The sequence below is a fragment of the Orbicella franksi genome, chromosome 15, assembly GCF_964199315.1.
Source record: "Orbicella franksi chromosome 15, jaOrbFran1.1, whole genome shotgun sequence".
NCBI classification, from domain to species: Eukaryota; Metazoa; Cnidaria; class Anthozoa; order Scleractinia; family Merulinidae; genus Orbicella; species Orbicella franksi.
The window spans coordinates 14,071,853-14,098,802 of record NC_138159.1 but is presented as its reverse complement, the minus strand read 5'-3'; the positions used below and the strand labels follow the sequence as shown (position 1 = coordinate 14,098,802).

The following is a 26,950-nucleotide window of genomic DNA, read 5'->3' as shown; positions in this document are numbered from 1 at the left end:
GGTAGTCGATTGTTCTGTAAACCTTTGTGACTACCACCCCGTGGTTCACGTACCACAGCAGCAGAGAGGCCTACACCAACAACCCTTCTGCAGACAGCGCCCCCACAACTTTTTCCGTCTCCGTGCTTTCTGCCGGTTCTGGTTAAGTAATCGCGCCTTTGTTTCGGTACAGCCTCGATAGGTACCTTTTTGTTGTAAAAGAAAGGACACATCTCCTCAAACTTTGGACGCAAGCGCTCCGGAATCTCTATATCGACTTCGGCAAATCCAAACCAGCTACTTTCTTTGATCCTGTGCGTCAGTACAGGAGCCGCCTCCGCTTGGAACTCGCCGCTGTAGTGCACGACCCTTTCCTTCCCGTAAGACATTTCTTTGAGCATGGTCGAAAGATAGAGGGCGTAGGCGTCATAACCAAGGATATTTTTGCAAAGACGTGGTTCTGATATTCGATGAGACCTTATCTCTGTGACATCAACTTCGCTGTACCTTGTGAAAAAAAGGCTCGGGTCCCCGACAACAGCTTCTTTCAGCATCTCATACGCGTCTTTGCCCGGGCTGTAAAGCTCTGCGCCACGCTCAACCCCTCCCCGGAGCAAGTAATGCAAACTCACGCCTGGGATGCTGACAGCGTCTTTCAGAATGTCGATTCCCTTCTCGGTGTAGAAGTTTCTCATCTTTTCCAGAGCCTCAAGGTCGGGAGCCACATGGAGATTGTTGTAGTAACGCAGCCAGTCTGAGAAGGTGCGCATGCCCTTTTCTTTGAACAATCGCTGACACCCCTCCCATTCATCCCGCGTGAGAACGTATTCGCCGTTGAAGGAAACGGAATCCCCAAGTGAGCAAGAACATGGTTTTGTTCCCGTTTTTTGCCACTCTGACTTTGGGCGATTTTTCAGCAAGGCGGCCAGCGAAGTGGTTTTTGATCAGATTCAGATCGTAACTGCCTGAGTTGAACCCGACGACAGGAACCTGGTTGGACCATCCTCGATTTTTTGTCGCTGCGCTTTTGGAAGCAGGTACACGTCTTCTGGCACAAACTCCGCTCGCACCTGGGCCCGGATGTTTTTTCCGCGTCTCCCCAGCTCTTCCATAAACTTGCGGACCAACTCCGCGGGGTCTCTTTCACAGATGTGGGTGGGCTCTCTTTCAAGGGTGTCGCCAACGCTCGCCGAAATTGGCACGTGCGCGTTTTCTATTGTGAGCGTGGGCGTCGGCTCCTTCCGATGATTATTATCGCCATACGCCTCGAAATCGTACAAGATCGCGCGCGGGTAGCTTTTTGTTTCGGCCCGCGGTAGATCAGCGACGATTTTCCCAACTTCGCACGCCCATGCCTCGATAACTTGGTAGCCAGCCTCTTGCAGGAATCTTGTGCGTTTCATTGTGGCTTGGTACCTATCTTCGCGCGTTTGGTTGCTGCGGTCAATGATTTTGTCGCGATCTTGCGGGTAACATTTTCGACACGCGTGCCAGTGGCAGCCGTGGTATTGAAATACAGTCTTCGTTGCGTGGTTGTACCCGTCGACAGGCGTGCGCTCAACCCAACGCTCGCCGCCATGCCCGCACATTGCGTGGTGAATGTGGATTTTCCGCCGCTTGGCTTCTCGATCAAGCCACCAAAGCGATTCTTTGGAAGCGTTGTGTTTTGGATAGAAAGCTTTCTCGAAAGCTGTCTGCGGGGCTTCGACCCTTTCCCCCGGGCAATCGATTACCGTTTTTCCTTCACTGCAGGTTTGGAAATGAGGTTGGAGACTGCAAACTTGTGTGAATCTCGCTCTGCAATGCGTGCATGCATAATTTTTGGCCAACCTCGCAATATCTTTGATGACGAACGCGTGCCCTTCGTAGATACCGATTGTCAGAATGTTCTTCAAACTAGCTGATGGGTTTCGTCTAAGGTGCCATACCACTTCTTCCCCCCTCTCGGGCTCATACACCCGGATGCCGAGCCAGTCCGAAAAAGCTGTATCTTGATTCAGATACCTTTCAACCTTGTCTAATTCATCCAGAGACGTTTTTGGGCAGTCGGTCGGCATGGTCTGGAGTTTGAAGAAACTCTTGGCTAGACCGCGGGCTGCTTTTGTGCTTCGATCGACACGCGCTCCTCGGTGCACAGCGATACAACGCCAAAGACACAAGTTGTCTTTATACGTGTCCAAAGCCACCATCGATCCGCCATGGGCAAGGTTGCGCAGCCAGTCCGGCAAAGAGCTTGCGCCCAACAACGGGTGACGGTCAATCACAACCTTCAGGTCAACATTAAAAAAGCTTACAAACTCCCACTTTGTTGATGGTCTAACGATTTTGTCATGGTCCAGGCGTTTCGTCTCTTCTTCACTCAGCCATTCTTCTGCCTCTGCCAGTCTGTTTATCCAACGTGAGCCGTGGTTTGTGTAGCACAGAATCACCGTTCCATCTTCAATGTTGCGCAACTGATGCAAGAAAACATGCCTCAGGTAAAACGATGTGTCAACATTTTCTCGAATTTTTTCCATTAAGTTTGTTGTTAGGTCTTTTTCCAGACCTCTGATGAAGCGCCATCCTTTACTCTCTTCCCCCTCATGTCTTGCATCATCGAACAGGCCCAGAATCTCATTCTGGTAGTCTGTCACTGTTCGGATGTTCTGTGCAGGATAAGGCTCGTACTCCCTCAGAAGCTCTTGCTTTTTTCTCACCTTTCTTTTCCCTGGAGGGGGTCTTGGTTGGTAAGGTTTTGGAAGTAAAGGTTTTTGCAAACGCATCTCCGTTTCTTGGGAAATAGGTTCATCCAGCACGTTCTGAACAATCTTTCTAACAGCTGGCTCGTTTTCTGAAAGTAATTGCTGTAAATACTGCAACGTTGCTGGATCAAATTTTGCAAACTCTTCTTTCAGAATTTCTTCAAGTTTTTGGGCAACATCAGACATGACGTCAACGATATAACTTAAAGTGCTCATTTCATTGACTTGAGCTCAAGCAAAACAAGTTCAAAAGTTTTCTTTGCTTTTTTGTGTTTGCGGATTAGCCGGTGTTTTAGTGCGCTCTCGCCGCAAGAAATGCAAAGACGGTAATCACACAAAACCCCAACTCCACAGCTGCCACACGCGCAGGAATTTTCATTCCTTTCTTGAGTTGGTAGTTGTGCTGCCTGCAGTAAACGCCGACACAGCTCTTTCCGCAGTTTTCTTTCCGGCTCCGCATCAACCACGCACGCTTGTTTGTTCCTCGAACCATTGCCGCTGTTCGAGCGGTATAACAGCGGGGTCGTTTCTATCTAATAGGAATCCCTCCCCTTCCCCCCTTCCCCGTAGTAGTATATAGGGTATTAGTCAAATACTGTTTTGAAGCATATTCAATTTTTTTCCTGTTTTAAGCCTCCCAGCGTTAACAACCGAGCTTGCGATGGTTGTTAACGCTGGGAGGCTTAAAACAGGAAAAAAATTGAATATGCTTCAAAACGGTATTTGACTAATACCCTATATACTACTCGAATAGTTGGTTTGTAATTATGAAGTGAAACTCGATTTGCTAGGACTGTGGTGAAACCTTATCAAAGAATATGTTTTCTCGTAGCAAGAACAATAATAATAATAATAATAATAAAATACTTATATAGCGCCAATCCACTATTTGTCCATGGCGTTTTACATTACACAAAAAAAATATTTAAAAAGCTAAAAAAGGGGAGGGGAAAAAAATAAAAAAAGATCATCTAAAAATTAAAAGAGTTAAAAAGCTTGTTTAAAAAGATATGTTTTTAAATGCCGTTTAAAAATGTCAATCGAACTACTGGATCTTAGTTCAAGTGGGATCGAGTTCCATAGTCTCGGTGCCGCCACAGCAAATGCTCTCTCTCCATATGTTTTCAGTCTAGCTTTCGGGGTCGCCAGAAGGTGTTGAGAGGACGATGTTAATTTCCGTTGAGAGGTGTTGTACCTAAGTAATTCACTGATGTAGTAAAGCGCTGTTCCATTGAGAGCTTTGTAGACCAGTAGGAGAATTTTAAAAATTATACGGTAGCAAACAGGTAACCAGTGGAGCTGTTTTAGGACAGGGGTGATATGATCAAATTTCCTAGTACGTGTAACAACTCGAGCTGCTGTATTTTGAATAGATTGTAATCTTGAAATTAGATGTTTTGGAAGACCATATAGCAGTGAATTGCAGCTATCTAATTTCGCAGTAACAAAGGCATGAACAACAATTTTAGCACTCTCCTCGTCAATGTACTTTCTGATTTTGGCGATATTTCTTATGTGATAATGAGAAGACTTGCAAATTGATTTTATGTGTTCCTCAAAGTTAAAACACTTATCAAAAATAACTCCAAGATTACGAGCTGAGGATGATGGTACAACTGTCACGTTGCCAATTTGAAGAGACGCTAAAGAAGGACTGGGACGATATCTTGAGCTGATAAGAACAACTTCAGTCTTGTCTTGATTTAGTTTGAGCTTGTTGATGACCATCCAGTTGTCTATATCACGGACACATTGCTCGATAGTAGTTTTACACTCTACCATTTTATCAAGACAGTCAGTTTTAAATGCCACATAGAGCTGGGTGTCGTCAGCATAGAAATGATACTCTAAGTTGTAACGCTTAACAATGTCAGCAAGAGGAGAGGTATATAGTAGGTATAAAAAAGGGCCAAGGACTGATCCCTGTGGGACGCCACGAAATATCATCTAGAACCAAAACGTAGGCATAAACAAAGTTTCAGATACTTCTCCTGTCAAATTAGTTTCTTTCTTCCCCAAGATATAGTCTTTACTACTTACGCAAAGACATTTACGCGAATGCCAATTTATGCTAATTATTCTGCCATTATTCGCCAGCGAGAGTGCGAAAATCGATTTTCTCAAATAATTCGAAAATCCGCCCGTATTTTGAGAAAGAAACCCCGAAACCTTTGAACACTCGTTAATACCTTATTACAAATTGAAAATTAAGACTGGTTTCATTTTTGACCGTGGCCGCAATTTTTGCATTTTGCTCCATTTTTCTGTGCATTTGCTCTTAACATGGCACAGCAACTCGCGACTATTGAGGCCGTTTTTGGCGCGGGTGCCGATAAAGTTGCGCACGAGGCCGAAGTCACTAAGGTCGCTTCGTCTGCCTCCGAGGAAGCTGCAGCCGGAGGAGCAGTTGCTTCCTTGTGAACTTTTATATGGCTCGGACGGGAAGCAATTGAAGCCTTTACAACTCACATTCCCCCAGTTTATGTTGGCTAACATTAAGATCTTAGAAACGTTGCTTTCGTCAAGTCCCAGTTAGGCCCCGGGGGAGGTGCTTTGGGAATTTCTGGGTGGGGAGGTGCCGCTGTGACCCTGGAACCCTTAGCCTATACCAGAGCTAGTTCAGCTGAATTTTGTTGACCTATACTAGAGTAAACTCCCCGAATCCCCCCATCTATTGACACTGTTAAGGCTGATTTGCGTCAATTTAAACTTGCCGATTTAATTTTTTTATATTTTTGAGTGGCAATTTCTGGTTTCCTTACCCTAGATAAAACCTTCAACCAACCAGTCAGTTTTTGTGAAAAATGATACCCTATTCTAGACCCAAACGCTATGATTTATATACCCTATCCTAGAGTAAACTGCTTGAAAACCATACCCTTCACAGCAGCACATACCTATATTGCCCATATATGGCAGTGCCCACCCCCCCCCCCGGGAGTGAGTCTCAGCAATATCTGGGGTATCTGATATTTCTTGCCGTGAAAGTCACCCGTTTTCAGACTCGGGCTATTCTTGCTTTTGACTAAGATTATCGTGCTACAAAACTGCGCGAGAAGTTTTCCTGGGGCTCAAATGTGGAATATTTGAGTGCGCAAAACTTCGACGCTGCTGACGCACTTAAGCCTCCCGCTAGTACGACTCGCGCTGCAGAACGGTGTTCATCTGGTACCGACGAATTTTGCTTTCGCTGGAACTTTAGTCCTGGTGGTTGCCCCAACCCTAAGTCGTGCAGGTATAAGCATGTTTGCATTCATTGTTCACAGTCCTCTCACAAAGGCAAAGCCTGCACTGGGGCTCCCACTGGGGCTAATCCCAATAACAACAAGTAATGAACGTTTCGCTCTGATTGTTCCCTGCATGCGGCTTCCTTCGATACTTCAATTTTCAACCCGCCTGAGGAATGTCCCTTGAATTTCCACGCTTGGCAAAGAGAACTTTCTTTTCATTTCGACAAAGATTTTATGCTCGATGGTCTGCAAAATGGTTTCAAGCTAATTAAAGAGCCAGATGATTCAGGCATTGCTGGATATGACGCGGTGAATTATACTAGTGCTACCTGCGACGAGTTCAAACCTGAACTGAGTAGTATAGGGGGGCGGTTTGAGACCTAGCCAATCAGAGCGCGTTATTTTGGACACGTGACGCGTCTAGACCAATCAGCGTGCAGGATTTTCGGCTCAGGTCAGCGGTTGCATTAGTTCGCATTAGGAAAGACTAGGGCGAGCTCGGTCAAAGGTGGCCGCGCGGGGTTGGACGCGAGGCCGTGAGGGTCTGGGGACCGGAAGTGACGACAGACCACGTGATCAGTTTTCACATTTTATTTTTACAATCCAGATTGTGTCCAGGTTAATCCGCTGGTGTAGGGTGCGTCTGGGTAGTATTCGGGTGACCAAAATCGTGTCATACGAATGTTCGTGACGGTGACTTCGTTTCTGTCAAAAGCATACCTTCGTCCTTCCCGTTCGTAGTCGGCAATGTGAGTGAAATGTTCTCGGTGCACGACTTCTTGCAGGCAGGGATACACGGCGCCGGGAATGAGTTTGTTGACCAATTGGTAAAATGTTTTTCTGACTTCTGGGGTGGGTTCGTTGGGGGTGTTGACGGAGGCGTGAATGAACATGGGGTTTCTACCATCGGGCGAAGTGGAGATGAACCAATCCAGTTGGACCCAGAAGATGTACCACACAAGAGGATCAATGGGAAAAGGTAGAGTGTCCCAGGAGCTGGTCCCTTCTTGATGAAGGGTGTGAGCCGTGGCGCTGGCTCGTGTATCAGCGATGGCGTTTCGGGCGCGTTCCAAGGGCGTGAGACCTACGAGTTCGTGAGGTGGCACCCAAATCGGGTGATTTTCGGGACTGACATTCAACTGTTCGTTGGCTCGGAGATCATCGTCATCATCTACGCTGACGGTGTCGTTACTATCCTCGGGGCAGGGACGTCGACAATGACCGCATTGGAAGCTTCGTTGGCCTTTTTGAAGCAGCGTTTGTGTAGAAATTTTCCGCAACAGGGCATGACGCGACAACGTGTGACGGATTGGATATCTAATTCCAATAAACAGATGAAGCAGGCATCTTTGAACGGAGAGAGTTCGGGTCCCATACCTTGTAATCGTAGACTTTGTCGGGAAGCCATGATAATTACAGCATGTGCTCTGGCTCGCTTCTTTTTAAATAGGAGCGGGTCATGTGATTTTTTTATGTGCCCGGTAGAGGGGGATGGGGGTATCCCCCCTCTGGTGACGTCATGAGAAAGAGGGGAGTTGATTGGTGGAGGTGTGGATTAAAAGAGGAGGGCGCGCGATGCTTGGTTTTGTTTCAAAATGCCGATTACGCGAGGTTTCCTGACGATTGTGGCGGAGGTAGACATGACGTTGGAACAGCTGAGTGATGAGTGGGAACGCGTGCAATCCAAGAGGCGACGCGCTAGGAGTCAGGACGAGCAGGAGTTGTTGAAGAGAAGGTCAAGGTTGATATTGAGGGTGATCCTGAGATTGCAGAAGTGTCGAGGGGAATTGATCAAGATTGATGAAGAGTATGGGAATAGTGTGGAGAGACAGAGAGCCAAAGAAAAAATGGAAGTGCGACTGTCGGACATGTAAAAAAACTTTTTATTGAACAATGTTTGTCAACCAAAACCAGAAAGCGTGACATTCTGTGACTGGACAATGATGGATGCTCTCGTCTTGATGAAAACCACAGCTAGGTAATAAACGTTCGTTTGAAATGATGTGTCTGAGTTTGTCGTATTTCGGACAACCCAATGTTTCCAGATCGATCGAAGGAATGTTCAGTGTCTTTAACAAATGTTTTTCCACGTGTCCTCCCTTGTACCCCACCACGGTTCTCTGCCCTTGTTTGTACCTGGAGTAGAGGGTCAGGATCAGGTCTTTGAGTTCTTCGGGTTTGTGGTAGTATTCAGCCTTGAGGGGTTGATAGCTCAATCCGTGGATCTTCTTTATCACAAAGTGTACGGTTCGTTTGTCTTTGTCGCTCAACTCTTTGTAAGGGAGGGGATGCGTCGTTGGTGTTGAAGTTTGAGGATGAGTTTTTGTTCTTGTCGTTTTAAAGCGAAGTCACTGTTTCTTAAGGGATAATCGTCTTCACAGGTTAATGCTAGTTCTTGCATGGAGTAGTGAGTTTTATCCTGAATGAGTTTGACCGTGACTTTAGCATGGAAATGAACTCGTTTACCTGGTTCCTGTTTGAGTTTCTTGTTCTTCTTTTTGTCCGTTTTCTTTCTCTTCTTGGTACTAAGGGGATAGTTGGCGGGTGAATGAGGATTGAGACTATAATCTACCAAACCTTTACCCTCCTCCTGGTCTGGTAACCTGTAGCGCGTGGGGGATTCCTCTTGACTGGTTGGCGGTGGCTCCATTTGCTTTCCGATGACTAATCGCGACTGATTGGAGATCAAAGGCTGTCCTCGTATTTATAGGGTTCTACCTCGACCAATCAAGAGCCAGTACTTTCCCATGACGTGGTCTTTCCCCATCACGTGCGCAGTACGTTTCCATCACGAAAGTAATTTTACTTGATTGACAGGTCTGGATGTATAAAAAACGCGCTTGGCTGTTGGGAGTTCACTTGACACGATGGATTGCAGCGAAGAGACTCCCCTGGTTGAAGACAAGACCACCTTGAAGAGAAGGAGGAAAACGAAGCCACCTACCAAGCAGCAAATCCCTGTTGTGAATATGGAGGTGGAAGAGAAGACAGAAGAGAAGAAAGAAGAACCTGATGCTTTACTTTTGTTGATCAAAAAGACCATTGATACCATCATGTTGGAGGAAGCCGTTGAAATAGGGACCAAGATGGATAAGTACCGAGGCGTTTTGTCTGGTGGTATTTTGAAAGTGGCAGATAAGATGGATGCCGCGGGAAGTCGCGTCAAGTTGCCTAAGCTGGTGGATGGTTTGCGAACAGGGTGGAAAGAGTGGAAAACGACTGGCGACGAGAAAGCGACCCTTGACACCTTCATGAGAGTCATGGACAATGAACATTGGTTTACCTCGTGATTCAGTACTTTTACTTTGAGTGGTGTGTTGCGCTATCGACCAATGAGCGTATGGCGTTTTTTTTACTATAAAACATTGCGTTCCAGTTCTTTTCTCATTTGATTCGAGATGTTGACCGTGTTGTACAGTAACAGCAACGAGATCGTTGAATTGATCGAGTCGGTGTGCGGCTTTCAGGTGTCGCCTTTGGGTTGCCTCGATGAAGACGAAGGGGTCCATGATATGTTGGTGTTTGACATTTTGTTTTACGGCAAACCCGAGCACGAGTGGACCATTCCTGAACTCCTCCGTCGACGTCCTGAATGGGGATGGCAGATTCTCCCTTTACTGAAATCTCAAGGGCGTCGAACCTTTCTATTCACCATCGATTGGTACTCCATGGTCTACATCAAGGAATTGGATGTCATCCGTTTTGTGCCAGCTATCGTTCCACCGGTACGAATGAAGAACCGATTCTGTCTGATGGCTACGTCTTGTTTAACTTTCATGATGAGACAGAAGATCAAGAAGATGGTGGAGCCCCTGACTTATGCCCGAGATATCTCTGTGAGACTGAGCGACAAACTGAACCGCCCGATTTCATTGGGGACTCCCGCGTATTTCAGAGAACTGACTGAAAAGATGGAGGACTTGCTGGTGGAACTGATGACGGAGAGAGACCTTGTAAATAGTTTGAATCACTGTTTGATGAACGAGGATGACTAAAGGTGTAGTGGTCAGCGCGTTGGGCTCATAACCCAAAGGTCCCAGGTTCGAATCGTGGTTTAGTCCTTTTTTGTATAAAACACAGGGATGTGAAAATAAAAAAATCATTTTTTGTCAGTATGGCTAGTGCGTGGTATAGCCTGTGCGAGCGCTGCGAGCTTTTATATGCCCAGTATGAAAGGAACGATCCCATTCCCTCGTTGATGGCGTTTGACCCCGAACAGGTGTTTTTGGAGACGCATGTCGAAGAGAACGTCTGGCGTTTCGTGGTCTTCATATTGTGGTTGAAACGACAACCCATGTCAATCGTCTGGTACTCCATCATAAGACGAGAACACCCCGAGCTGATTAGACAAGCGCTGTGCCGATTGTCGACATTATGAGTAAGAAAAAGAAGAAGGTGGATCGGTATGCCAATTTGGTGCGGACCTACGAGGATCCCAGCGTCCCGGGAAGTCTGGGTGGCGTGACGCGTTTCGCCAAAGCCCGAGGCTTACCCATTGGACCGGTACGCCAGCGGTTGGAAGCCAGTTTGGGCTACACGCTTCACAAACCCACCCGTCGTCGTTTTCGTACGGTACCGGTCATGGTCTACGGTATGGACGAACAATGGGTGGCAGATCTCATCGAAGTGGGGAACATTGCCAAATCGAATCGAGGGTACAAGTACCTGTTGACGGTGTTGGACGTGTTATCCAAGTACGCTTGGGTGGAACCGGTCAAGTCCAAGACTGGCAAGGACGTGACGGCGGCCTTCGAGAAAATTTTGAAACGCAGTGGTGGTAGGATCCCTCGCAAGTTGCAAACCGACGACGGGAAAGAATTTTACAACAGGACCTTTCAAGCCTTGATGAAGCGAAAAGACATTCGTCATTTTTCCACCAGCGGCGATACCAAAGCCAGTGTGATCGAACGATTCAATCGCACGTTGAAGAAACGCATGTACCGATATTTTACGATCAAGAACACGTTCAGTTATTTACCCGTCTTGAAGGATTTGGTGTTGGGATACAACCGTTCCTACCACCGCAGTATCAAGATGGCGCCCGAGAAAGTCGACCTGGGGAACGAAGAGCAGGTGTGGAAGACGCTGTACGCGGATCGACTGCAAGCCAAACGCGTACCGCCCGAGTTGAAAGTGGGGGATCGGGTGCGATTGAATAAGAAATATCGCCTGTTCAAGAAAGGGTATTTACCGGGTTGGACCGAAGAAGTGTTTGTGGTGGCTCGTGTGGTGCCGGGTGTGATTCCTACCTATAAGATCAAGGAGTGGGACGGAACGCCATTGAGTGGTACGTTTTACGCCCAGGATTTGCAGAAAGTGACAGTGAAGAGCGACGATCTGTTTCGCGTGGAAAAGATCGTCAAACGCAAAGGGAATAAAGTCTTGGTTCGGTGGAAAGGGTGGCCAAACAAATACGACACGTGGATTGAGAAGGGGGCCTTGGTCAAGGCGAGATGAAAGAGTTTTATGTCCAATTGATCAGCAGTTCCAGTACCACGGAATTCCCCTCCAATCAAGCCAACAGTTTCAAGAACCGTTTGCCTTACCAGATCCAATTGAAAGAGGAAGGATGGAAAGTGGGTTTGAGTGGTATTTCTTACCCACCCCCACCTTTACGGCGTTATGAACAGTTGACACACCGACCCCACCTCTTCGAAGATGATGACATCCTGTTGGAATTTAAATAGAGTATGGAAAGTTTCGTACTTTTGTCAGATGGTCGATGGATTCCGCGACCCTACCGTAACACTTTTACCATCAGGGGGTCTGATCTGCATGAGGACCGAGTCAAAGTCACGAGTGGGAAATCGCTCATGAAATACTTGATAGGTCGTTACCAAGATCGTTTGACGCACTTCATGGAACGTGAAAAAGAAAGTCTACGAACTCATGACGGTAAAAAGTACTACGCTGTGTTTCGTTGGGAAGGGGATTCTTTGATTATCGACAACACCGATACATTCCTCAATGAAACGGCTGGTAGCACAACGAGATTGCGTCCCAAAATATGGTTTGGTCCTGAATTGGTCAAGAAACTCAAGTGGGTGGAAAAGACTGGAATTGCTGATTACAAATTGAGTCATCACGTGATTAAATTCTTCAAAGACGATGTGGTACCCGCTTTCAAACTCGATTGGCAGGATCAACACAACGCGCATTCCACGAATTTTTGGAACATCACGAACAATGGGTCCTTACAGCTCAGTCCCTACTGCAATTGGCGCTTTGACTATCTGGACGAGCTCTACGATCAGCACTATGGTGGCAATGTGACCGTCAGTGAGACGCTTCGTACGCCCCTGTATGTCTATTGCAACGTGGCGCAAAGTACCGTCATGGGGAATCAAGTCACCGATCTCTTGAGAGAAGTGCCGCACGATCAGAACACGATGACCTTTGAACCCGCCCACATCCAATATCTACCGGTGCGTAGCGACGTGTTTGACATTATCGAGACGCAAGTGGCCGAGAACGACGGAGCGTTGGTGAAATTTCCCGCGGGAGTGACGACGGTCACCTTGCATTTTAAACATGACGGATTTTTACGTGAGTCTACCGAGCCACAGTAGCAAGACCGAGTATCCCGAGAACAAATCCAGTCATTTCAAGATTCGTCTCCCTCATCCTTTGAAAATGGAAGGCGGTAATTGGAAAGTGGGACTCAGCAGTATCTCGTTACCAGACCCCAAGAGTCAAGTGCCTCCCTTGTTGCAAGGGGATGAGGTGATGTTTGAAGGCTATTGGTATGTGAGAGACACGGTGCAATTGAACAACCGACACCAAGCTGACGGGGGGGATTTCAAGCCCGAACACCTTCGCGCGGACGATTTGTCGAATCTGACGGGAGTGGAATTCATGAAGACCGTCAAAACTTTTTTTGACACCACCGTGATAGAAAAGAGACTTCGAGCGGGTTACCTCTTCTCGGATCCATCGACCCAGAAAAGCAATCTTTTGAATTTCCGATTCGAGGACGACGATTTTATCTTCGATAACACGGATATCAACAGGAGACTCTTCAATGGTCGTTATTATCCCCAGTTATATGTCAACCTGGAACTGGGTATTGACATGGGATGGTTCAAGATGAATGGTAACAAGGTGGAGATTGGTCCGAATTTGTCCATGGAACTGAACACCAAAGAACTGAAAGTGCCAGCAGCCATCGACATCAGCCCCACCACAGGTGAACCCTATTGGAAATCGACGCCGGACGGAAAGAGAGTTCACTTGACCACCACCCTTAACTGGCGGTTCATCAACCTCAACACCTCGTTCAAGAACGTGACGGGCTCCACCTCGCGTTCGTTGATGGTTTATTCGGATGTGGGGACCAGTGGTGTGGTGGGGAATCAAGTCACGGATCTGTTGCGAGAAGTCAATTACCTGCGAGAAGGCAAAGACTTCCAGTATTTTGAACCCCTCCATGTTCAATATATTCCGGTACGCAAAGATTACATCGACATTATCGAGACACAAGTCGCGGAGACCACTGGGGAATTGACGAAATTCGGAGCAGGCAATACCATCGTCACGCTACACTTCAAACAAGAATGAGAGGCGGTGCTTTGACGCGTTTCAAACCCGACGGTCAAATGGGACGAGGTTTCTTGCGAGACTTTTCGGGATCCAGTTTACGAGAAGGATGGCAAGGTTTAAAAAAGGGTGGACCCCTTGGATTGCCTAACATTGCAGGTGGTATTCGAGGTGTGAAGGCTGGTGGGAGACGAGCCATTAAACGCAAAGCCTTGAGCGAAATCAACCGAGCCGCCAAACGCAAGTTGGACGACATTTTTAGAAAATGAATATGAATCCGATTTATTCGAGACGCGTTCGACGCATTCCTCCCATCGTCAGTGAGTTGACGCGAGGCAGAAGACTACAAAAGGGAGGAGCCTTCTTACCCCACCGCAGACGAGGTCTAGACCCCACTTGGGTACGGAGCGCTCTCAAGAGAAGACATCGACGAGGACCTAAACGACGATGACGGACATTGTCCCTCTCCCTGGTTCGGCAGGGGTCAAGAACCCCATGTTGAATTTGTTTCGGGCACCACCCACGGATCTGAGTATCTCGAGCTATCGGATGGTACCCGTTCATCCTTTCACCACAGGTATCAACCCCATCGATTTTCAGATCGATCCTCAAGAAGATTACATTGATTTGTCTCGCAGTTACTTCGAACTGGAATGGAAATTGCAGAAAGCAGCGGGAGGCGATGCCGTGGCCGCCGAAAACACTTTTTTGGTCAACAACATTGCTCACTCCCTCTTCAAACAGATCAGCGTTAGACTCAATGGGACGCTTATCAGTCCTCAGACGGACACGTACCATTACAAAGCGTACATCGAAACCTTACTGAATTTTGACAGAGACGATGGAGACACCATCTTGAGACCTCAAGGCTGGTTCAATTTTGTCGATGTACCCGATACTTTGACAGCCACTCAACTGAATCTGGCACACAATGATTTCAAAGCGATGTCCCCTGAAAGACAAGCCCTGGTGCGTGAACTCAGAGCCCAAGCCGTTGGCACTGATAGTCAGACGCGCGTTTACAGCTTCGTACCCCACATCGAAGTGTTTCACCTCAGCAAACTCTTGATACCCAATGTGCAGATTGGGATCCAATTGTACTTCAATTCACCGGATGTGTGGAGTTGGCAAATGGATGGTGCTGTGACCTTCCGTATTGATTCACGAGACATCAAAGTGAAATTGTATCTTTGCCAAGTCAGACTCAACCCGTCCGTCTACCGAGAATTGATGAATGATATGGGTAGTGGAAGAAACGTGGTGAGCTATCCCACGGTCAGAAGCGAGATCAGGACCTACAACATCACGCAAAACGAGTTACACTATGAAATCACCAACCCGTTCCAGAACCGGTTACCCAACATGCTAGTGGTGGGATTGGTGGCTTCTACAGCCTTCAACGGCGCCGCCGACGAGTATCCCTTCACATTCCAGCAATTTAATCTGACCAGCATCAAACAATTGGTGAGAGGAGAAGCCTATCCCTATGAAGTCTTGCAATTGCTCCATACCAATGGAAGTAGAGACATGAGAGGCTATAGACAATTTCTACAAGCCACTGGAAGTTTGTGCAAGAGCAAAGGAAACATGGTGAGAGCCAAAGATTGGGGACGAGGTAAAGGATGCACGTTGTTTGTATTTGAGAACGCCGCCAACGGTTGCCTCAACAGTCCAGTGTTGAACCCCAAGCTGAGCGGTGAGTTGCGGTTGGTGTTCGACTTTGGAGCCGATCAGGGTGCCAACATCACGGCCATCCTCTACGCCGAATTTGAAAATCTCTTGGAGATCAATAGCAACAAGACCGTGCAATACGACGTGTACCAAGTGTAATGGAAAAAGTCAGTTTGAACAATGTGCAGTTGGACGTGTTGGCCAGGAGTCAACCCAGTTTGAAACCCTATTTTTACGGTACGGTGCCTTGCGATCGTTTACCCGAGAAACCCCACAAGAAGGGACCCATGGGTTACATTGTCAACACGGACCCTCAAGGCCAACCGGGTCGGCATTGGATTGCGCTATGGACGTGTCAGGACGTTTGCGAGATCATGGACAGTTACGCACTGCCCTTGGACACCTACCTGACCATGGAACCTTTACAGAGGTGGTTGGAACAACATTGGAGGTTCAACGTCCACAACGGCAAGAGTCTACAATCGCTGTACAGTCAGAGTTGCGGCGATTACGCGTTGATGTTTTTGATCGATCGATCCAAAGGACATGACATGAACACGTTTCTACGTCGTTTCAGTCCACACGATTATGTACAAAATGATCATAAAGTGGGACAAATGTTAAAAAAATTGATACACAAAGAGTTGAATTGGGAGCAAGTCTGTCGATGTGATTACGAGCAAGACACTTGTACCTCTCGTTGCGGTGTAAGACATTTATTGTAATTAAAAGTTTTAAAAAATGTATATGAAACGAACTCCTCTTTTGTCTCGTTCATATGGGACTTGACCATGGAACGACGTCAAGCCTTTCGATTCAACACGCCTTCCAGCATGATGGTGGTGGGTCCGTCGGGATCGGGTAAAACGGTGTTCACCACCCAATTATTGATGGACAATCTCGATCTGTTCGAGACCCCGCCCAAACGCATTTATTACTGTTACGGTTCCTGGCAAGACGGATTCAAACCCATGAAAGAGTATGGAGTGAAATTCCATCATGGTATTCCCGACTCGGATCTCTTACCCATCTGGTTTCCTAAGGGTGGCTTACTGGTGTTGGACGATCTGATGGAAGAAGGAGGGAACGACAAACGGGTCTTGGATCTCTTCACCAAAGATTCCCACCATCGCAACATCACGGTGATCTATTTATCGCAAGACATGTTTCCACCCGGTAAATTTTCCAAGAGCATCTCTAGAAATGCCCATTACATCGTGGGATTCAAGAACCCTCGAGATCAACTGGGGATGCGAAATTTGTTGTTACAAGCCTTTCCGTCGCGATGGCAGGATGTGCAAGAGACCTTTCGAAAGGTCACCGACCGTCCGTTTGGGTATCTCTTGTTGGATTTACATCCCAAAAGCCGCGACGATGAGCGGATTCTCAGTCATCTGCTAAAAGAAGAGGGCTGCATGCGAATGCATCAGTTGAAGTGAAGATGCTGCGCAGTGAAGTCGAGTGGTTCCCGCGATTCCTAGCGATTTGCGAATCGCAATTGAAATACATGCATGAGCGCAATGTCGAGTGCGAACCCATGAGACAAATCTTACAGTGCAGCGGTAAACGCGACGTGCAAGCCGTTTTAAACGCATATAACCAAGAGAATTTCACCGATCACATTCAATATAAACTGCTGTTGGCCCAAAGACTGGTGGCTCGAGAAAAGAAATACACCGACCTTCTACAATGAGCACCTCTCCAGCTGGCGTGGGCACCTCGCCCAGTCTCATCGCTCAAGCCTTACCTTCCCCTCTTTCACCGATGGAGGACATTGACTTGGCCTACGGTTACAACGACGACTTTTTGAGTCAGTACATTCAAAGTTTGAGTCCGGGCGTGGGTACGTCCACCAGACCACCCATACGGAATACACCCCCCGCTGGCGCAGGCACCGCAGGACCCGTGGCTACCAGTACGCCACGACGCAGTCCCCGCCCCACAGGGAGTGTAGCAGGCGTCGGGGCGAGTCCTCCCCCAGCCCGAGCGGATCCTTCGGGTCTGGACACGCGTCGAGACGTACCCTGTCGAGCTCCTACACCGCCTGGACGAGGGTACCTGGCTAGCACAACCACAGGTAGAGCCACCGTGGGATACAAGACACCAGCCGGACGAGGTCGAGGTGGCAAGCAACCCAGACGGGGTCGAGGTGGGAAGCAACCCAGACGGGGTAGAGGTGGTAGAGGTGGCAGAGGTGGCAGAGGTGGCAGAGGTGGTAGAGGTGGTAGAGCCGGTGCCGGAGGCGGTGGTGGTGGAGACGATGATGACGATGACGATGATGATGATGAAAGCAGTGCCGTTTCCACCCCCAGATCACGCATGGATCAAGACAGTTTACAACGTCAATTGCAAATGTTGTTGAACGATCAACGACAAACCGTTCGAGGACGACGTATCGCCGGTATCACCACCACCAACACCATCACGAGCAGTGTTTCGAACTGAATAGTCATGACCATCGATGTGAGTTTACTCAACGGGGCTTACAGAAACAGTGTGGAAGAGGAATCCTTGTCGCGATTGGATGGATTGTACAAATATTATCATCGACAATGGTGGTATCGGAAACAAATGTTTTACCATTTCAAAACGTGGTTCTGTTTTCTCAATGGACTGGCTTTACTCATGATGGCCTTGAGCATGATCATCGGCGTGCTTTGGGAACAACAACATGTCGTCGTGGCCATCTTGACCGCTTTAGGCACCTTGGTCAAGGGTTGGAATGATTTCAAGAATTTTTCCGTGAAGATGGACATGAGTCGTTTTGCGTTCACCGCGCATGAAAAGACCTTGATCGAATTGAGAACCTACGTGCGCGGCTTTCCCTTGGACGAGTTCGAAAGCTTCCTCATCAAATTGCAAACCATGGACGATACCATCACGGATCTGACCCAACCCATCAAGGACGCCTACGTCAAACGGTACGACCTGAAATTTCGTTACATTCCTTACCAAAAAGAGCATAAATTAGACGACCAAAGTCCATGAGGGTTCATTGTTCACCATGAAACAGAAGGGAGGTAACCTACCCGCGTCACTGCTCACCACCGCAGGGCTCGCGCTCGCCATGAGAAGACGACGTCGAAAGAAGAAACAGAAGGGTGGTGTCCTACCTTTGGCTGCGCTCGTGCCGGCTGGCATCGCCCTGGGTAAAGCCGTGGGCTTGGGGGCTGCTTCCGGAGCAGCCAGTTACGGCGCCAAACGAGCCTTGCAAGCCGTCACCAAGAAGAAGAGAAAGAAACGACAAGGTGGAGGAAACATCTTTGCCAGTGCGGCCAAAATGGGCTACACCTTGGGAAAACGCAAGGATTACCAACGCATGGGTTTGACCGGCGCGGCTCAAAGCACCTATCGCCATCGCAAACAACCTTGGCTCTATAAAAAGCGATGAGTGAAAACCTAAAGTCATTCGATACCATGAATGCCTAATTGGAAGCACTCCACCTACACGTCATGGATCTTCAGTTTCGAGGGCATAGACATTTGGACGACGTCATAGCCAGGTTAAAAAAACGCTACGGAAAATCGGGTAAAAAGACGCCTCAACCGAGTGCAGCTCATTTCAAGAAAAACCTACCACCAGCTATAAGAAGACGGATCGCTCTTCAACCGGCTCCAACGGCTGTCATTGACACCGGTGAGTTACCAGCCACGGTCACAACGCGCAGGAAACGCAAGAGAGCTCCCGCCATGGCAACCCTTTCAGCGAAAGAAGATAGGAAAAGAAGAATGAAAAAGAGGCATTGGTACGAAGACAAGTTCGGAGATTTGAGAAAATTCGCCAAGAAACCTCGAAAGAAAGCCAAGAGTCGAACCAAACCACCTGTCTGTTTCAATCGTAGAACCACCCTCTTGAGTTTATTGAAACGCATCCCAGCCGTCAAGACACCCTTGGCCAAGATGATGGGATAAAAAAGCTGGGTCTTGACTCCACCCCATTCAAAACGATGGCAAGACGTCGACGTAAGCTCTCCATGCTCTCCCGGCGCAAGATACTGCAACGAGGTGGCGACATCTTCAGAGCAGCTGGCCCTATAGGTGGTATCGCCAAGTTCATAGACAAGCAGGTTCAAAAGCACCGACCCAAGTTGGAACGCGCCATTCGGAAAATACCCTATCAATCTGCCCTCAAACCCGTCAAGAAAAAATGCAAGACCCCGTTCCGTGTTCCAGCGGGTGTCAAAGTGGTGGAGTCGATTCAGGGCATAAAAGACTTTACCCCTTCCTACCGACTCAGAAAGAGACGATGAATCGATTACGGCGACAACGCCCGTTCTTGACCAGCATTCTCCAAGAAGCCAATCGTTTCAAACGTCAAGAGATGTTGGAACACGCCAACGCCGACCAGATCAACGCGGTCAGTGAAATGGTCTTGAATCTGTTGAAAAAGAGAATTCCCGTGGGGCCTCAGACACTTCGAAAACTTCAACGCCATAAGAACGTGTTGCGCGAAGTGGGGAAGCGCAGAAATTCACTGAAGAGGAGGCGTCAACATCTGTTGGCTCAGACAGGGAGTGGATTCTGGCGAGGTTTGAATGAGTGTTACGAACATGTCGGGTCGAGACGCTGACGGTTACCCCTTGCAGGGCATCGACATGGTGCCTGAACGCGTGAGCGAGAACCGAAAACTAACCGAGATCAAAGACAACATGACCAAGCTCATTGGATTGTTACAAGAAGCCAATCACAGAGAAGAACAACTCAAGTTAGTTCAAGAGCGTCAGCATCGAAAATACAGAGCTCTCGAACAGGAATATTTGGCTTTAAAATACGGTCACGGGTGTGACGATTGCATACGAGTCCAAGACGACGTGGAAGACGTGGTCATTCCCTGCCAGACCTGTGCCAAACCCAACGAGACCATCCAGAGTCTGCAATTGAAATTGGAAAAAGCCCGTCAAGAAGCAAGTTACTGGCAAGACTGTTTTGAAACCGCATTGCAGTATGACGGGAGAGGTCATGATGGTACCGGTCAGTGAATTCGAACGTTTGCAAGATTACTACAAAGGACAGATTTCCCAAAGCGCCCTGTTGAACAAAGCAGGGCGATTGGCGGCCGAAAAACAATTGATCTTGAGGAATCCCACCATTCCTGATGGGATGGCCGTCAAGATGGTCAAACCCTTGGCGCGTGAACAGACTCGATTGACCAAACGGATTCGGACAGGAGGTGCCCCACGGGCTGGCGTGGGTGCCCCTGCACCGGATGAAGAAGCCCTGGACAGTCCCTTGGAAAACTTGTTGAAACAAGTCATCCAAGGTCAAACTCCCGCCAGGATCAAGCAAGAGGTGTCGACACCCGCGGGTCCGTCTGGGATCAAACCCCGTCGACTCTTACCCGAAACACCCAAGACCGTGAAAAAGCCTGCCTCCAGTGCTAAGCCGAGTCGCATACCGCGACCCATATCCAGCGGTAAAAAGCCTAAATCGGGTGGTTTGAAACAAAGCGTGTTGAGCGGAGCCAAGAAAGGCTTTTTAAAGGGCATTGGTCTGGATCCCCAATCAATTGACGACGACCTCGACGACGAAGAGGGTGGTTACAGTCCCAAGAAAGTCACCAAGAAATACAAGAAGCGTAAACCCACAGCGGCCGAACGCCTGAAGCCTTGGGAAGAGTGGAAAAACCCCAGTCGACGACGTCTCGGCTATGACAAGAACTAGAGCCAACAAGACCAGGACTCGCAAAAAGCAACGCGGTTATGGCTTCGACATTCAGAAACTTTTGGGCAAGACGGGCATCGAATTTCATTGGCCGGGCTATCAGTACATGGGACCGGGCACCAAACTGAAAAAACGACTGGCCCGAGGAGATCCTGGGATCAATCGTTTGGACCGACTCGCCAAACAACACGACATCGATTACAGTCGGGCCAAGAATCTGCAAGACAAGTGGAAGGCCGACACCAAGATGATCAAGGCCATTGACAGGTTACCCGGTAGGAAGACCATGACGGAAAGGGTGGTGAAACGAATCATGCAAGCCAAGAAACGTTTGAAACTGTAACTTTATTGAATCATGTTGAATTAAAAGATACATGTGTTTTGACTTATGGTTTCTTCTTCTTTTCGGCACGATTATAAACCATCCTGAAATTATTGTAGATCCCTTTCTCCACGCGCTCGTAAAAATAACTGCGGTTGGCAAGGGCCACTATGTTGGACACACGCTCCTTCCCAAACATGGAGGCAAAGCCTTGACACTCCGGGCAGTGGGGGCAGCGGCAGGTCTTGACCAGACAAGACCGTCTGACCACCTCCTCATCCTTGACGGCACACTCCAGCAAGTGATCTAAAAAGTGGTGGAAGGCATCCCCTTTCTGATCCCTCTCCACGCGCAGATTGTAGCGGGAACGCATCTCGGAGAGGTTGTTGTAGGTCAGACCCAGGGACAAGCGAGCAGCCACATCCTCCCATTCGCAAAACACGCTTTTCTCCAGAGGCACCCAAAAGACCAGACCCGTCAAAAAGACGCGATGACTGACGTGGCGTAGGGCGTTCAACCCAGGTACGTTGGCAGCCACGCGTAGCCAATGGATCTCCTTCTGGGTCATAGGAATGCGCGAGACCACCTGATGTTTCAGGAAACACAAATCGATGAGATCCATGTCCTTCTCAGTGAAGTGATCCTTCTGAACTATGTGATTATGGGCGCAGGTCTCAATGCGACATTTAGGGCACACCAAGTGCGTTCCATTGGGTGGTCTCACTAGACAGGAGTTGTGCACCCCCTCTTTGCAACATTCCAACAGGAACAGCTTTTCACCGTCTTTCATCTCGGAACTGGAACACACCACACATTTGATCGAATGATCGACAGGATTAAAGGCGGCCATTTTTTCTGCAAAAAACATTTTATTTTACATTATCACCTTTTACAAGCGGGACATGTGTCCATTCCCCTCGTGGGAAGACGCCCTGCCTTCATACAAAAAACTGAGTGCCATTAGGCGTATCAATTCTATAATAAATAAACGATTTCACGTGATTACAACGTTGTAAGGCCTGATCCAAATTAAACGCCAAAAAGGCCCTTTTCCGTTGACCCCTTATATCCACATACTTCCCATACCATTTATGATCATAATGTTCATTCACACCAGGTTCGCATACAATCAACATAGGCACAGCTACGACAGATCCTATCTCCCACTTAATTTTCAAGGCGTGAAACTTCTTAATCTCCTCACACAAATTCTTTCTTTTTTCTTTCTCCACCTCATCCAAATGTTCCTGATTAATCTTCAAATTCATAATTTTCGAGGCAATGTTCCACCGCAATAAATCCCAGTAACTCTCAATGTCTTGACTCAATTTCACTTTAGTCTTCAGATCCATTTCTAAGGAAAAAAGAGGGTCAAATTTTGTTTAATTTCATGCAAGTACACTTGTTGCAAACAATTACCCACCAACACCGATCGACCGTTATAATAGACAAACACTTTTTCATGATAGATGAAGTCAGAGGTGACACACCCATCCTTCCAATTCACTCCGTTACAAATACGACACCGAAAAGGTTGACATCGCACGTGACCTAGGTTCCATTCACGTTTGACGCGATGGTAGGCTCGAATCATTTCACACAACTCTTTTTGTCGGTCCGTCACCATGTCCAATCGTTCCTGTCGCAACCTCAAATCGAGAATGTGTAATTGAATTTCGGGTGGTAGACAATCCCAATGACTTGTCATTCTAGAACAAAAACAAAATAACCTCTCTCATTCAACATGTTGCGCTTGGCTACCGTCACGTTACTTGCCGCTTGTTTCAAAGAGTAACCTAACATCACCTTATGATCGCGATAATGACCATACACTCTCGCATGAAAAGCCATACATAAACGACAATAGTGAGGCTCACACCTCAAATGTCCTATACTCCATTTCTCTTTCAAAACATGGTATAATCTCATTTCTTCGCATAATCCCTTTCGTGCTGCCGTCAAGACATCCAATCGTTCCTGTCGCAGCCTCAAATCGAGAATGTACGCTTGAATTTCAGGTGGTAGATAATCCCAATGACTGATCATAGCTAAAAAACAAACGTTTATAGCCTTTAAGAGCACGGTTCACATTCATTCGCAACTCTTTCAAATGCATCTCCCTCAAAAAGCCCAACTGCTCTTCCGCGAACAAACAGTCAATGTCCCGAAGCACCGCATCAATAAAACGAGACAGATTCCGCAAGTCATTGTATAATAAACTCGCACCATTTTCTTTCTCACGCTCCTTTCACTCATTCACCCACTGGGTCAAAGTAGTCATCTTTCGATTGCATCGATTCAACGTATCCATTGTTAACTCACCTATTTCTTTAAATGGTGGCAAACTTCAATCACAACAATACCAATCACAGTCAGCGCAAATAGGTCCACCTCCAAAGTAATCTTCGTCAACGGTAAACTCACTTCAAGCTTCATCAGTCGAGTCACCACCGTCAAGGCGCACCATTTTTATACAGGTCGAATCAAGACACGTGACGTGACGTCACCAGAGGGGGGATGGGGGGTATCCCCCACTCCTACGTCATTAAAAAATGGTGGGAACCACCACCCTATAAAACGTAGATCCCTCCCACTCATGCTTCGATGGTCTAGTGGTTAAGACGTCGCGTTGTGGCCGCGAAGACTCAGGTTCGATTCCTGGTCGGGGCAAAAAAATTTTCACGTGTTCAAAAAGTACTTTTTTCCCATTGGTTGACTCACACCATTAAAACCAATGAGACTTTGATCCTCCCATCAGTCTCACCATGTTTCGCTTCCCGAGAGACGATTTCGACCTGGATGATGAAGAAGACAACGCCCTTTTAGCCCAACATTTGGATGACATTGAACAAGGCTTTGATTTTCTCTTAACGCCTCACTTGGATCGACGCGTTCGCCATTTAGGCGTCAGACACCAAAATTACGTGGGACGGTTAATGCAACGCGGCGGTGCTGCACCTCTCTCGACCAACCAAAGACAAATCTTACCGCGTCAAATAGAACGAGCCCTCCAACGCGCCATACGAGACCAAATCATCCAAGATCCGGAAGTCGATCGCAACGATCACTTTCTCATCAACATCAATTCCAACCGATTGAGACACTCCTATCACTCGGCTCGCATGCGTGTCCGAGAATGGATGGATAATGATCTCAGAGCCCAAGAAATCATGCAACAAATTTCCAAGATGTTAAACTCCAACGAACAGTTCCGATTGGATGACACCTTCTCGTTACACATTTCACATATCCGAGATCCCGGACGAGGTAGTGGTAAACAGCGACTTCGCAAAGCCAGCTTAGCCCTCGACAAGCTACTCGATCTCAAAAAGTGCGTCATTCAAATCAACAACGAGGACGAACTCTGTTGTGCACGGGCTCTGGTTACCATGCAAGCCTACTGCGACGTAGGCAGTCGACATCCTGAGTACGTCAACCTACGACGCGGCAAACCCGCTCAAGGCAGAAAGGCCAAGGCACTCCATCAAGCTGCGGGTGTCCCCGAAGGACCTTACGGTCTCGCCGAACTCCACACCTTCCAACGTCATCTCACCGATTATCAGATCGTGGTGCTTTCCCTGGATCATAATTATCAAATCATTTTCAAAGGCCCGTTACGCGAGAAACAACTCATCCTCATCAAAGTGGGTGAACATTATCACGGTTGCAATTCACTCTCCGCCTTCCTAGGACAAAGTAACTTTTGCATCGAGTGTGAGAAAAGCTACCAGACCGATGACATCCATCATCATCCCTGCCGCGGCAAGAAATGTCCCGCTTGTTGTCAAACCCAGTGTGAAGATCGTCGTCGCACCAGTGACACCACACACACCTGCCCTCGTTGTCACCGTACCTTCTTCGGAGAACAGTGTTTGGCCAATCATTACACTTACTCCAACACGGATGGCATCAAAGCCAACGCCTCCAAAAAAATAAAAAATGTCTGCAGTTGCCTACGCAAGTGTCCTCGGTGCAATAGATTACTTAGACCTCGCGAGATCGAAACGCGTCACGTGTGCGGTACCGCCGAATATCCCTCCTGCAAGGAGTATCACAATCTCTACCGACACCAATGCTTCATACAGAATCCCACCAAGTTAGAAGAAAAGCGCAAATTACTGAAATCCAGAAAACGCAAAGCGGACGGTTCGCAGAGCGTACACACCAAAGACCATCTCTTCGTCTACTGGGACAGCGAAACCATGCAAGACACGGGTGTCCACGTCCCCAACCTGGTATGCGCCGCCACTTCCAACTGCGAGGAACTCTTTCATTTTGAAGGCACCACCTGCATTCGAGATTTCTTGAATTGGCTGAGAGCTTTAGCACAGGATTGTACCCTCACCGTCCTAGCCCACAATTCCCAAGGGTTTGATTCTTACTTGATACTGAATGAACTCTACCAACAATACGTCGTGCCCGAGCAAGTGGTCAACGGCGCCAAGATTATGTCTTTGTCCATCAACGGAGGAGACATTGTTTTCAAAGATTCTCTCTGCTTCTTTCAAATGCCACTGGCTAATTTTCCCAAAGCCTTCGGACTGGTTGAACAAAAGAAAGGGTTCTTCCCCCATTTCTTCAACACCCCCGACCATCAGGATTACGTGGGACCTCTACCCGACAAAGAACATTACGACCCCCAAGGCATGTCCACCGAACGCGCGCAAGAGTTCGAACGCTGGTATGCCCAACAACTCGCCGAGCCCGACTTGATCTTCGATTTCCAAGCAGAACTCGTGGCCTACTGCGAATCCGACGTACTGCTCCTAAAGGGGCCTGCGAAGTGTTCTGCCAAGAATTCGAAGCCATTAGCGGCTTCAATCCTCTCCAACGCTGTCTCACCATCGCCTCCGCCTGCAATCTCTTCTACCGCACCAAACACATGCCAGAACGCACCATCGCTTCAGAACCCGTCAGTGGATGGCAGAGACAAGGCAAACTGCATTCCCTCGCCTCCCTGGAATGGTTGACCTACATGAACCGAAAACCCGATCACCACATTCGACACGCCCTTAACGGAGGGGAACACGTGATACTACGCGGAGACAAAACCTTTTTCGTGGATGGGTACGACGACGTCACCCGTACTGTGTATGAATTTCACGGTTGCTTCTGGCACGGGTGTCCCAAGTGTTACCCAGACCGCGACCGCACGCGTCACAAAATGTGCGATCAGACCATGCGCGATGTTTACGAAGCCACTAAACTCAAAGAAGAGAGTCTCTTGGCCGCGGGCTACCATGTCGTGGTCATGTGGCAATGCGAATGGGAACAACTCAAGCAAGACGATGAATACCTGCGGAGTCTGGTCCAATCCTTTGACCTGGTCCCCAGACTCAAACCCAGAGACGCGTTCTACGGCGGACGCACCAATGCCATCAAACTTTACCATCAAGTGGAACACGGAGAAACGGTGCAGTACCTGGATTTCACCTCCCTCTACCCCTGGACCAACAAAAACTGTCCCTACCCCGTGGGTCATCCTGCCATCATCAGTCAACCTGGAGGCACCGACATCTCCAGTTACTTCGGTCTGGTCAAATGCAAGATCCTACCACCCTTTGGGTTGTATCATCCCGTCTTACCCCACCGCAGTGGGGGTAAACTCACCTTTCCACTGTGCAGAACTTGCGTGGAAACCGAGCAACCCAAACCGCTGACCGAACGTAGTCATCGCTGCGTCCACAACGAGCAGGAGCGATGTCTAGTGGGTACGTGGCCCACCCCCGAATTGCAAGAAGCCCTTCATCAAGGGTATGTCATCCAATACGTCTACGAAATTTGGCACTTCCCGCGCAATTCCAACGACT

The 26,950-nt window shown here is 48.1% G+C and overlaps 6 protein-coding genes and 1 non-coding gene across 7 annotated transcripts in view; 6 read left to right on the top strand and 1 right to left on the bottom strand.

Moving 5' to 3' along the window:
- The window catches only part of LOC145470029 (uncharacterized), a 399,370-nt gene that overhangs the window by 61,280 nt on the left and 311,140 nt on the right, over positions 1 to 26,950 (bottom strand). The gene's annotated exons all lie outside the window — the stretch shown is intronic.
- Positions 1 to 26,950, top strand: part of LOC145470032 (uncharacterized) — a 168,685-nt gene that overhangs the window by 52,231 nt on the left and 89,504 nt on the right. The gene's annotated exons all lie outside the window — the stretch shown is intronic.
- Positions 13,934 to 14,428, top strand: LOC145470401 (uncharacterized; the record flags this gene model as incomplete). Its single annotated transcript, XM_081454215.1, has 1 exon — positions 13,934 to 14,428. A coding segment is annotated over exon 1 (495 nt), but the record flags the coding sequence as incomplete, so codon positions are not given.
- LOC145469984 (uncharacterized protein F54H12.2-like) lies at positions 14,424 to 15,317 on the top strand. Its single transcript, XM_081453814.1, has one exon. The coding sequence runs from the start codon at positions 14,432 to 14,434 to the stop codon at positions 15,314 to 15,316; it is 885 nt and encodes a 294-aa protein (XP_081309940.1). The 5' UTR covers positions 14,424 to 14,431; the 3' UTR covers position 15,317.
- LOC145470004 (uncharacterized) lies at positions 15,949 to 16,597 on the top strand. The gene has a single exon (XM_081453834.1). The coding sequence runs from the start codon at positions 15,949 to 15,951 to the stop codon at positions 16,594 to 16,596; it is 648 nt and encodes a 215-aa protein (XP_081309960.1). The 3' UTR covers position 16,597.
- Trnah-gug (transfer RNA histidin (anticodon GUG)) lies at positions 23,739 to 23,810 on the top strand. Its single transcript has one exon. It is a non-coding gene; the product is annotated as a tRNA-His (tRNA).
- The window catches only part of LOC145469604 (uncharacterized), a 4,137-nt gene continuing 3,125 nt past the window's right edge, over positions 25,939 to 26,950 (top strand). The window contains exon 1 of the mRNA XM_081453359.1: positions 25,939 to 26,950. This exon is cut by the window's right edge and continues 3,125 nt beyond it. Coding sequence (XP_081309485.1) covers positions 26,023 to 26,950 — 928 coding nt within the window. The 5' untranslated portion in view covers positions 25,939 to 26,022.

Bases quoted from the DNA above. Each gene is read 5' to 3' on its own strand.
- LOC145469984 (XM_081453814.1), top strand. From the start codon at position 14,432: ATGTCCCCTGAAAGACAAGCCCTGGTGCGTGAACTCAGAGCCCAAGCC.
- LOC145470004 (XM_081453834.1), top strand. From the start codon at position 15,949: ATGGAACGACGTCAAGCCTTTCGATTCAACACGCCTTCCAGCATGATG.